Source organism: Dermacentor albipictus, chromosome 7 (genome assembly GCF_038994185.2).
Source record: "Dermacentor albipictus isolate Rhodes 1998 colony chromosome 7, USDA_Dalb.pri_finalv2, whole genome shotgun sequence".
Lineage (NCBI taxonomy): Eukaryota > Metazoa > Arthropoda > Arachnida > Ixodida > Ixodidae > Dermacentor > Dermacentor albipictus.
Window position 1 is genome coordinate 56,830,203 of NC_091827.1, and position 13,007 is coordinate 56,843,209.

The following is a 13,007-nucleotide window of genomic DNA, read 5'->3' on the forward strand; positions in this document are numbered from 1 at the left end:
GTAGCGACATCTATGAATGACGCGGCGGACGACACAGGCGAAACCGATCAGGAACAACTAGCGACACTCAGTGGTTTGCAGATCATTAGCAGCTCACAGTGAATGCTACGAAACAATTTGTGTACTATAATTCAAATAATAAAAAACACAATTTCAAGTCTTTATTATTTTGCAGATTTATTGCAGGTACCTTCATGCTGTGTGATTTACAAGTTGTATTGCGATCACTGGGTGGCGCCACCACTTCGCCACGTCGCGTGCGCTTACGTCATTCGTTGATTCCACGGCCCCAAGATTCCGCTGGGCTAGAGGGTGGAGGCAGCCATATTGAGAACTTCCGGAATCGCCAGGTCCCACTGAAAACGCCGTAACTCAAGTGCAAGCAAGCCAAAGCTCTACCACAGACTCGCCTCCCCGACAGCCACAGAATGACTACCATGAATCCAGAGTAGTAAGTGACTCGCCTTCGTCTCCTTTCCTGATGCTTTGGACCGCTAAGTGTGCAGGGGTGTCGCCGGCTAAGCCTACACCGCTACGTGTGTGGTGATGGGTCGTCGTGTGGGGTGAAAAGAGAGAAGCGACAGCAAGGCAGTCGTGACGCCTCCACGTCGACGTCGAGTTTGCGCATGTGGAACGTGCCTGGGAGGCCTTTCCCGGGCAGATTCTACCGCTACAAACGCGCGGATGATGATCTTTGTTCGAGCGTGGCGTCCCCGTGCGCTGTAAAGTGAGCCCATATGAAAGGTCCCATTGATTTGAAACCCCTTGGTCGTCACGAGATCCGTCTGGCTGGTATTAGCCAACCCTTGCGTCGCAAACGTGGGCTCGGCCCGACGGTGTAAATCACGCTGGCATGCACGACTTTGAGTGGCTTCGGGCGAATGCTTTAGCTGCGATGCTGGATAAAACTTGAGCCAGGCGGGCGTGAGCGGGCGTTTGTTCGAGGTGATAACGATACTTGTTGCGGAGGCTGGGAATGCGCTTCACTGGAATATGCCTGGCGCTACGCGTACGAAAACGGTAGCGACGCACACGATGTTTTTCCTCGTTTAGACGAAGCGTTCGCTGTTTACTTGTGCTACTCTGCGGAGGAGGATTGCTGTTGCCAAGTGGCAGCATGTTTGAGCACCCCTTTGTCCGGTTGTCTCGCCGAACAAAACTTTTTTTCGTAGCCTTCCCTTGCCCTCCTGTCTGGACAGCTGTTTTTCCCCCTAGGCCTAACTAACGGGGTGTGTTTCAGTCGCTATCTCGATCGCTGAATGCCGCGCTGCTGCTCTTGTGCCCTTCGAGCCAGATTCGACGCTTGACGCCGAGTTGTATTGTCCGCGGCGACCGTGATCGTCGAGGTTGTTCTACATTTGGCTCCATTAGTGGAACCGACCAAAACGGTGTGATCCACCTTTGAAACTTGCGGTCACCGTAAATAACACGCGAAAAACGATGTTGACTGACACAAGTTTTCATTTTGCTTAATTGGGACTGTATGCTCGCATTGTTCAAGGGTGAAGTACGGAAACCTCTTGTCTGTGTGTGTGTGTGTGTGTGTAATGCTTATCTTAGTAAACACAGCATTATGGCTGTATCGCATTTTACAAGACACTGTTTTCGACGGAGCGGCGGCTGAATTGCAGTGCGTTCTTTGAACATTTGTTCTGGGCACGGTAGTTCCGAGCAAGGACATCAGACTCGACTGCAACTTCCTTGTTGGTTGGCCGTTCTCGTTTTTATCGACGCTATAAACATTATTCCGAAGGCTAGCTTGCTGCTGACTGATTTAATAGAAACTGGCCCATGGAAAGTGTTTTCATCAGTTTGTCAAGCCGCTGTTTGTCGTAGTAGCCACCTGAAAGTGGGCTTACGTAACAGGGTAGCAGGCCGCGGTGTAGGTTGAGCGAATGAACCTGTGCGAACCGTCGTGGGCTACCAAAATAGCGCAAACTTATCCAGACTTTCGCGAGAGCAATCCTGTTTCCAGAGCTTTTCCTCGTAGCGTGCTTCTTGTTGCAACTTTGTCGTTTTGATGCGCGACCCAACTGCGCACCGGCTTAGCGAAGCTTGTGCGCAAGTTTATTTCTGGCCTGCATCAACGTGGCATATTGACTGGTTGTTGAATTGCGTGGCTGATTGCGCCGTTCATTTGTCGCGCAAGCATCGGGAATTTCGTAGGCGATGACAGTTTAGTAAACACAGGCACGCGACGACGCACTGAGGTGTGTCGCCGTGACAGATCTCTGCGCTGCTACGTTATCCGTGCTGCTGCTGCTGCTCGTTCGGCTCGGGTTCAAGGACCTGGACCTTCACTGCGTCGTACTCGACGAGTTGACGTTGCTACCAAGATAATGTCATTGCTCGGGACCAAGTGCGGAAGCGTTGTCTGTGCTTCGAATCTTTAAGGTGCTGTTAATTGTTTGCCTTGTTGTAACCCGCGTCGCCACGAAAACTGCGCAGAGAAGTTGACACGTTTGTCCTGTGACGGAGAGAGTGACATCATTTAATCTCCATCAACCTTCTCGCCTGACTCACGCTTTCGGCGCGTGGAAAGTTTGAGGGGGCGCTCACTATAATGACATGACTAGTAGCCGCATGCAGAATGTTGTGCCTGCTCAGCTGCATTGAAGCTGCGCTAACGCGACCTCACCTGACTTGTCAAACCCCTCTCGACGTCCTCGCTCCCTGACCCCCCCCCCCTCTTCCCCTCGCCCCCGTAATCGAACCATTCTTATAGCAACTGTGCTCTGCTTATGTCGACGCCGAACTGCGATCGGGCGGACAGCTCCTGCCCCGGCATTCTTTGGGTGGACCTGATTTAACAGTAATCGCGCAGCGACTTAGCGCCTGCCTCGGTGACCGACTGAGCGGCTCGTCAGGCGGCGATGAGTCGTAGGGGCGGCGGTGACGCCTGGAGCAGCCGCCGCGACCCCCGCGGTGTTTCGTAATCTCTTATCCGTCAAACATAGCAGCCCCAGACCACAGTGCACGCGCTTCGCACAAGGACGAACCTCTTGATAAGGAAAAAAGCCACTGGAGAAAAGGGGGGGGGGAGAAGGTGGCGGTGTTGCCTTGGCGAGGTGTAGCCTTCCCCCTCGCCTTACCACTGCGGCGAGCTGCTTTTCTAGAACTCGCCCTGCATTTTTTTCCCCACCCTTAATGAAGGAAGGTAATAGGAGGTGGCCCTAAAATATTCGTCCCATGATAACCGGCGACTGCAACAAAATCCACCCAAATCGGTGGAAGTTTTTTTTTGTGCCGTTTATAAGAGCACGTCGGAAACAGTTGGTCAAAGTGAATGTACCGTGCACGTCCAACCACCGTGTAACGACGCAGTTCACAGGATAGCTCCATTTTGTACTTTCAGTGCAGTTATGTCAAGGACGTTTTGTATGGTGATTGCGCATTTCAAGAACGGAGGAGAAACCAGTGTCCATCACGGGGCATTCACTGCTGCCTCGAGCACCACCTTACTCGGGCTTACCTCGTAGAAGTTTGCTGGAGTTCACTGAAATAGAAGGGGCGGGGGCGGCGGTGCTGGAATCTTCAAGTGCGCAATTCTTAAACCTTTACACCTTCTTCTGAAAAGGCTGTACGGATATGCAGTTCACCGGGCTCCTCTTCATACAGAGCAAGTAATGCTACAAAGGTTATAGACCTCCCTTTCACAGCTTGAATTTACGACCAAAAACTAGTGCCAGATACGAAAGTCGTAGGTATGTGCTGTAATTTGGTGTGAAACATTGTCTTACTCTCAGTTGCAAACTGTAGTAGTCTTTATGGAGGGCATGCGATATCTCGAAGATATTTACCACATGAACAAGCGGAGTGACACATTTTTGCGAGCAATGGGAGCAGCACACTGCTTGGGTTCATAAAATGCATTTTGCATACTGGTAGCACAAAGGTAAAAGGTGCCCAGATAGTAGATGATTTGACTTAATCTTATGTCCCCTATTATTGTAACATGTGAAGTAGTTAGGTATCCCATACAAAGCATTGCAGATCACAAACGTGAAACACTGGGAGTGAGAGTTTTATGACAGCACTATTTGCACAGCTTCCGCAGCATTGCCTGCTAAGCATGAAACGGAGTTCAAAAGATGGTCAGTCATTGCCAATAGCAGTCGCTTTTCAGCTTTAAGGCATTAGGAGTTTGATTCCCATCTGTGGTAGCCACGTTCCAACGGGGTGGAATGGCAAACGGCTTTTGTACTGAGCGTTGGGTGCACACTAAGGGTTCATTCACACCGGCAATTGAGCAGCGAGCCATTAACCGAAAAGTCTTTTCGACCAAAGTTATTGCTCAAAGTGACAATTTGCATCCATATACATGACCGCTCACTTTACGACGAACTTGGTTGTTCAACTTCTGCAGTTGCCCTCTTCGCAATGAGCCCGAAAAAAAACCCAGGTGGTCAAAATCAATTCGGTGCACACCACGTTGTCTCGCATGGTGGACGTTGTTGCGTCAGGTTAAGCGCGATAGATTGAAGGCTAGGTTTTGTTGGCCGGTGGCTTGTAGTCCGTGCGTGCGTACTTTGCCTTTCAGGTTTCTATTAGTTGCCGACACATCGGCACGCATTTGGGACATTGGCTATCCAGTCTGGTTGAAGCATACATATCTTTACTGGCTGTAGACGACTGGTTGAGTGTGCAAAGCGTGGGTTGTTGGAACGAGAGCCACAGCTGGTTAAACTAAAAAGTCCTGTGATATGGTCTCTCTCCTAGCCAGGGGCAGCTCTTTTGAACAGGAATGTCAAGGCCTATGCTGTGGCGTGCATGCTGCTAAGTGAACAATCCTTCCTGAAGCCTTCTCTATGGCCTATACGTTGTCTCTGATTGAAGATGCTTGTTCAGGAGGCCCCTTGTTCAGTCGTGTCTCCAGTGTTGTGAAGCTGTGCAAAAATGGACACAGATTTGGGTTTTCTAGCTGTGTTCACGAGGATGCTATGGTGACTTCATTATGCATTCTTGTGGGTAGAAATTATTCGATGGTAAAAATAGTATTTTTCAAACGTTTTATCAGACAATTTCACTCTTGCAGCACCACCCCTAGTTCTACCTATGTCATGTTGCGATTCCCCTTGATTTTTGTGCAAGAGCTGAGGTAATACAAGGTTCTCTAAACTTCGTACGTTTTACGTAACACATGACAGGAAATGTAAACGCATGATTTTGCATTGCAACAGAGGTATTGTGCAAGTGCTACTTAAAAAGGCACTTTGTTTCAGTTGGCGATCTTGGGATTCATTCAATCTTTGACCCTCATGTGAATTAGGCGCAGGTTGATATCATTGTTTTGCTTGACATACCAGGCCGAGCTGTAATGAGCAAGTCCATGGCTTCATCGTCGATAAAGATATGCTGCCTACGTCATTGGGTACATTCAAGTCATGTGCCGTGTCTGCCAAATGGGCATTTTTATTTTCTAGTTGCTCTGTGTCGGCAGATATATCTGTCTTGTCTGTACCTGTCCTGCCTTTGAATAGTTTTGATTTTTGTTAACTCGACAAATCAGGATAGTTCTGGATTCCCTGTAAATATTGAGTTCTCGCAGAGATTTCAAGAAATCTTGCTCAAAGGTCATGTTCGAGACAACAGTAGTTGCAACGTACGGATTTGGAATTTAATTCTATGCTTTGTCAGAAATCTTGGGAAGTAACATCTGTATTAGAATGCAGGATATTCCGTTTTATATTTTTTTCGTAATTGGCAGCTTCCCACTCGACTATTCTGTTGCAGGGAGGGGATGCTTTGGGAAAATGAAAGTAGGGACACTTTTGCATTGTAGAATGCCGGCTCTCAACGAGACTAACCTTGTTTTTTCAAGAGCTGAATCTATGGCTAGCTGATAATGGTCTCCTTTAGCAATCCCTAGAGAGGGAGGAAACAGCCATTGCATTGTGTAATGTTATAAGGGGACCTAGTATAAAGGGCTCTTCCAGCTGCCCCAAGCTGCTGACTTGCTTGCTCTAAATATTCAGAGGCAGCATTTATTTCATGGGACATTTTGTTTTGGCATTTCATTCGGAGTAAGCAAACCTCTCCTGTGGTGCGATGAAAAATACGTACATCTTCCATATTTGACATGAAATTTTTTCTTTTGTGAATTGGTGAGAGAAGTCTCTCTATTGCTGAGCATTGCCCGCCAGATATGAGAAAATTTACCTCAGTCTAAACTGAGCCAGTAATTCAACTAGAAGAGTGACCTCTTCTATGCTCCTTTATTAGTGCAACATTTCAGTTTTTCTTAAAGACCCCAGGCTTCGGAGGTGTTTACTGTCTTTGCAAGCTTGAAAAGGACTTGGGAAGTTTGTGCAGGTAGAATGTAAGGACTCCTTTCGCTAGATTCTATTCTTGGTTAACCATTGTTTAAGGCAGCTGATCTTGATGACATGGGTCGAGTGCCACTCGGACCACTGACAAAGTGTGAAAAGGATTGTTCAACCTAGAAGCACAAAAAATTATTGGGTAGGGCAAGAGGGGTTTGATTTGGAGTTTTTGCTTGTTCTTTGACACTTTCTCATTGAAAATACAGGCCGTGTACTGCTGCAGAAAACTAATAGTATGCATAGCATATACATTTCGTAGACGTGCCTGTTGCAGGCACACCTGCTGGTTCGTTCTGGGTGTTGTCAGGTATGATGATAATCCTTGCGGAGTGACAGTCTCTGATATCCTTCCGTTCCTTCCTTGGATGTCTGATAGACTGGCATCACACCAGAATTTCCAGCATTACCACCTGTATTAAAGAAGAAAGACCAAAATTTTTTTGACTTGTAGCATTAAATGCCTACTTGCATTGTTAGTGCGGCATATATTAGCCACTTTAGATGCTGAAGTATGTGAATACCATGAAATCTGCAGTGTCACACTAAAATTGAGAGAGCTGCTGTTTAGGCTGCCTTAAGTCTAGTCTTTCATCTGCCAATACGTAGTCTTTTTTTTTTTTTCTTCCAGGAAAATGTATTTAGTTTAGAATGAGTGTACCTCGGAAGGTGACTGTATTGCCCAAAATTCATTTGAAAACAAATATAGGTACTTTGTTAGCTTGGTATGTCTGCTATAGTAGGATACAACTTAACAAAACAGCAGTTGGCAAAAGGCACACGGACAGTGCAGGGAAGTTAGTCCACCAGCCAATCACAGAAGCAAACAAAGTTGTCGACCATTTCAAAATGGCGTACTTGATACCTCCAGAATGTCCCCTGTTCTTGAAGAGTCTTTCATTGGCGGGAGGGATGAGGTGTGCAGCAGACATGGACAAAGTGTATAGAGTCTAAGCATTTCACTCTTCCAAAGTCCGCAGTACAGTTCATTTCAATGCTGACCCCGTTTTGCTCAGGAAACTTCACTGCCAACTGAAGTGAAACTTGACAATGAATAGTTGCAGCGAAGCAAGCGTTCTATGTCAGTTAAATAAAGAATTAGGCTTTCAATAGTTCACTATAATAGACGGGTGAAAATGTACAAAATTACGTGCTTATAATTTTGTTTTTGTGGTTACCTCCTTATTTAGGTAACAGTGAAGGTTTGTACTTCTATTTGCAACCTCGCTGAGGAACAGTGGCTGGTGGTTATGAGGGCGTGAGCTGTGCTTCACTGCTGACTTGAGTTGTCAGACTATAGCTTTATTTGGAGTATTGGTCGAGATTTTCTGGTCATGAATATAAGTTGACAGCTAATTTTGGTTAAATTTTTAGAAAAAAAAACCAGGTCAACTTCTTATATTTTAATAAATACGATAACTTCTCTTTTATCGTTCATTATGTTTGGGTTTCTGCTGGCTTCAGTGGCTTCTGTGAATGAAAACTGATGTATGGTTCTTGTTCTGTTTGCAGTGACTATTTATTTAAGCTTCTCCTCATCGGCGATTCGGGAGTGGGCAAGTCCTGCCTGCTGCTCAGGTTTGCGGTGAGTGTCGTTTTAAGAAGTGATGGACGACTGAACCATAGCTTTTTTGAGCCCTGGAGGATCTGGTGCAAATGTCTACATGCAGTGGTAGCATTGAATTAAAAGGGACAATGGGTAAAAGTGTTTGAGCTGCATTAGTAAATGAGTAGCAAGAGTAGCCACTCTTGCTGTCACAAGAAGAGGCTTGGTGAGCCAGAAGAAATGCAAGAATGCAAGGCACATGGCGATGCTGAAGTTGTGATTATGACATCGTAGATTGTGGCTGCACCTTCTCGACGCTAGTTAATTTTTAATTGAAAGATGTGTATTTCTTTTGTATTCTGGAAGAAGCAGAACCGAACTTGACAAGTTTTGATAAATTTGAGCTGTAACGACCTAATAGGAAAAAACGTATTCTTGAATATGCTACGATGTCACACTGATGTATCGTCGCCGGTGATTCGGCGCAAACTTCAAGAAATCGAACTTTGTCATTTCCTTGTATGATTGGCCTCTTACTGTGAAATTAACGAAAATAGAATTTAAAACGATACTTATAAGTCCAAACTGATTTAGTGCTTCTCTTCAGTGTCTTTCTAAGCCAGCATGGGTAGGATGTAAATTTGTTTAAACCTTGTCATTCGGCCTTTCAACAGCTTTCTCCAAGCTCATATTTATTGTCACTGCAAATATATTGCGCTGCAAGTACTGAGGTCATTTAACCAATAATATTTACTTGATGTTCAGAACACTGCAAAAAAAAAAAATGTTCGGAGCATTAAAAAAAATCCTTTTTGTGCTACTCTCCTAATACCACCTGGGCTCAAAGTACTGGCATGACATCTTCAACTTGTCTGCTTGTGAAAGGACACTAGAGGGATGCTTACTTCAACCTAGTTTACTCTAACAAGTTCCTGGTGTAGCAGCCAAGCCACATGTGATGACAACCACACCCAACTAATGGTGAATGTCGGTGATCTATTTAGTTACCTTCCTTGGATGTCTGAGTGGCATATTGGTGCTAATCTTTAGCCCTTCTAGACAGCTTCTTTCCAAAAATGGCCTCTGTAGTTATTGTGCTTTTTTTTCTTTTTTTGCAGGATGACACCTACACGGAAAGTTACATCAGCACAATTGGTGTGGACTTTGTAAGTTGCTTATTTGCTCCAACGAAATGCTGCATGGCTGTCCACTGGCCAAGATCACTGCTAAATTAGCCTGCCGATAAATCCCATGCAGGTGCTCACACAAAATCCAATCTTCCGTCAGTCGCAAGAAGTTCTAGTGGATGGAGCTATTCGTGGGAATGAGACACACGGTGTTGAGTAAGCTTGAGTAAATTGTGTGATCGGCCATCTTCAAATGTGTGCGCAAAATTGATTGTATCAATGTGGGGCTGGAATAGCATTGCTTTTCAACGCTACTGTTGCGGCTTGTTGCTCACCCTAAAGCTTAGTTTTTGTAAGTGAAATGGTTGGCTGATGTGTACTTGTCAGGTGAAAAATGTAGGAATCGGGTTGACTAAATACGTATTCCTAAATAACTGCGCATTTTTCTGCAGATTCTGCACAGTGGTTTTCAGAATGAGATTGTCAAGGCATCTCATAAATATTGAGAGCATGCAGGACGTGTTTGAAATTCGTAGTGCGTTATTAGCTGTGGCAATATTTGGCAAACGTGGAGCATTCCAATGTCAGGGGGGGGGGGAGACTGACAGCTCGCATCTGTATGAGATATAGGAGTGTCATATTGTCTTGTCCGGTCTGATGACACGCCGATTACCTTTCGCTGCATTAGCACCTCCGCACACCTTGCGTGCATCCATGCAGCGAGCTGCTTTGAATATACCCTACATAATATGTGCCGTATTTACTCTATTCTAACAGTCCTCCAATTATAATGTGCAGCTGATTTTCACTGCCACAAAGGAAAAAATTCATTGCCCTCGACTGTTTCATGCAACCCGATATTCATATTTCAGGAAATCATGAATGTAATAAACGTGTTCTGTTGCAATCTGTACTACATTTTAAGGATGAGAGAGAAATGGGGTTTAGCTCTCGCTCGAACAAAAGTTTCATCTTAGCTACAGTGGGCCGGGTATGCTTCATTGTCATACTTCTCCAGCCTCTTTATCGCTATCGACGACTTGGAACGTCTAATTTTTCATATCCGTCTGTAACACTTGAAATGTGACATTTCTTGATCACGTTTTAGACAAACTTGGGCAACGGGCACAAGCTACCACTGCTGAAAGGTTGTGTGGATTAGATGACTGCAATCTATGGTGAAAATCATGGTAGCCGGTCAGTATGGCAGTTTGTTTCATGCTTAAGTCATTTCTGAGTGAACTTAAAAAAAAAGGCATGTTAGAATCCAATAAAAAAGTGTTTCTACAGCCACCATTTCAATTAATCCCTTGCGTAACTTCGCTATTAGGGGGGATGTTGTTGCCTACCCTCTCCAGCTGATGCATGCCTTTGTGCAGTGTGCTTCTGGCAGACCATACACATGCTGCATGGAGCTGCATGGAGTAATTCTTGAGGCAGAAATTGAGGCAGGCTTGTTTCAATCAAGTTCTTCCACAACCAACACCTGCTTCTAATTTGAGTTTCCTTATAAAAAAAGAAGTGAAGTTTTACGAAGTGCGACGGTTAAATGAGAATCTACTTATCAGCAGTAATTCAAACACAAACGAGTTTCAAACTAGATTAGTGTATTGTTGCATTTAATCTTACAGCACGTTAACAATCGTAGCCTAATGTATGTTCCAAAATGTATGTTTTAGAGTACATCAATTACTATTGCATATTACACTCCTGTGTAACTACACATAATCTGTTCCGATCACTTTTCTTGTTATCGTCTTAACATAAGCTGACGGTACAGCTTGAGCCATTCAATTGCTGAAACGGTTGCTATAGTAACTCAGTGGCCATGGGGTTGTGCTGAGCACAAGGTTGCTGGTTCAATTCCCAACTGCAGTAGCTGCGTTCCAATAGGGCGGAATGCAAACACTTGTGTGCTGTGCCTTGGGTGAATGCCGAAGGGCCACAGATGGGCACAATCAGTGCGGAGCCCTACACTCCAGTCGCAAGACATCAAACTTCACAATTTATAAAGTGTATTTTTGTTTTTCATTGGCTGCGTCTTGAGGAACTTTTGGTTTGTCACACCCTTTGGTGGACAATTGGTGTTATTCACTAGAAAAATATGTGCGCAAGGGTACAAGACTTTGCATGATGACACAAATGTTTCGGCAATGACCGGCTGTGACTGTATGCCCAATCCGTTCCTTTGGCTGTCTGAGACGAAGTCTTGACCCGAGTGTACAGCAAAGAACTTCACTGAAATAGTGAGGCCATATTGTGAGGGACCAATTATGCACTAGAGTAACACCTAAATGAGTTGGTTTTTCATGTTTGGCTGTGGACCATGTCACGTGGAGCATCCGAGCGATTATTCAGGCTTCATGGTGATCGCTGAAAAGTTGGAATATTTTGGAGTACGAATAAGATCACCGACCGACAATTCAGACAACTTTGTGACACCACCACTGGGCTTATCGATCTGGTAGCAGGGAGGATGCGGCACATCTTTTTCGAAGCTCTCGACTAACGAACTATAGAGCTATGACAAAGTAAAGAGACCGTTTTGTACGTGTTGTGCCTGTCGCCGGGGTAATTATCTGAGGCAGTTCCATTCCACAACACCGCCACAAGGTCAGACCTGGCAGCGCTTTGCATCGAGGCTTGAGAACTGTCGCACATTCTATTCGGCGGCGTGAGACAAAGATTAGTTTGTGCTTTAGTTGCGGATAAAACGAGACCTTGAGGCAGGAAGCATGGAAGCACGTTAAGCGCAAAGGGAACAGAAAGCACACCAGGTTGGCATTTTTGTGGAAGCCTATGAAGATATTGAGGGTAAGAGGTGTGCACAGAAGCAGCTAGTAGATGAAAACAGTGGGAGAACGCAGGGATGCGGCAAGTCCTGCAAATGACACGTAGGTTGCTGCGCCTAGTGCCCCGCTGCTAAACAAAGTGAGCCGCTTAGAAGAAAATTCTATTTGTCTACTTTGTGTGCAACGGACAGCACTATGCATGTACTTGCCATAGGAGAGTGGCGACGTAGGAGAAAGCCGTATGCCAGGTTGCCAAAGACTGAAGCTCGCATGCGCTTGGTGGCATAGATACCGGTCCCAGTAGCGGTGGCATGTCGGCCAACATTCAAACGAAGCATGATTGCGTCCGCCGTGCAGTACGTTGACCTAACGAGTGGGAACTTTTCACTTGAAGCGTTGGTTGATTTAGGTGCAGAGATGACTGTGCTCCGAGAAAGTGCTGTGCAGGAAAGCGCAAGGAAGAAGATGGGAAATGTGATGCTGGTATCAGCTTTTGGCAGAAAAGTTGCAGCAGAGTTATGAGTCTGGATGTAGACGGGGATGGTCACAGCACTGAAAGTACCTGTCAAGGGCGCATTCACCGAATAAGTAGCGACTGATATGTGGAAGCATGACAGATGCTAAGAGGCATGTTACAGCGCTTAGGTGCTTGTAATCGGGGCTGTTTTTGGAGTCCACCATCGCCTCAGATATGCGGCCAGAGAGCGGCTGAACATTGGCAGCCCAGCCTCGAGTGCAGACGCCAAACAGATTGCAAAAGTTCGCCTAATGGTGCAGCAAGAACTGTGCGCTGAGCCGGATAGCACAGGACAGTAAGCTGCCTGCACCCATAAACTTTCGGTGAGTGCACTAGCCATCGAGCTGCAGGAAGTTTCCGTGGCAGGGGTGCACCACAACGATCGGGCGCAAGCAGACAAGAAAAGAAGTGAGGGTGTCCTTGTGTCGGTGCGCTCGGTGTTCAAGAAAAACTAGCCAAAAACAATTTTCGAGCAAACAGAGGCCAGAGGCTGCTGGAAATGTGGCTGTTGTGTGCCGAGCATGTGCAAAGTGAGTGTTTCTGAAGATAAAATTGACTCTGCACAAGCACTTGGATGACTCAAAAAAGTTACTTTCAGGGTACACGTGGATGAAAAACTCTGGAAACGAGAGAAGAATGGTTGATGGGGCAGCGATTTTGACGCCTTGTCCTGTTTGCTGTTGTAGGATGACTCTGCACATGGGA

General features: G+C 45.8%; 1 protein-coding gene across 1 annotated transcript in view; it reads left to right on the plus strand.

Annotated features, from left to right (window-relative positions):
- The first annotated feature begins 279 nt into the window (after positions 1–279).
- Rab1 (RAS oncogene family member Rab1) overlaps positions 280–13,007 on the plus strand; it is a 38,411-nt gene continuing 25,683 nt past the window's right edge. The window contains exons 1-3 of the mRNA XM_065438375.1: positions 280–451; positions 7,833–7,905; positions 8,985–9,032. Of these exons, the coding sequence (XP_065294447.1) occupies positions 429–451; positions 7,833–7,905; positions 8,985–9,032 (144 nt within the window). The 5' untranslated portion in view covers positions 280–428. The remainder of the gene's footprint in view (positions 452–7,832; positions 7,906–8,984; positions 9,033–13,007) is intronic.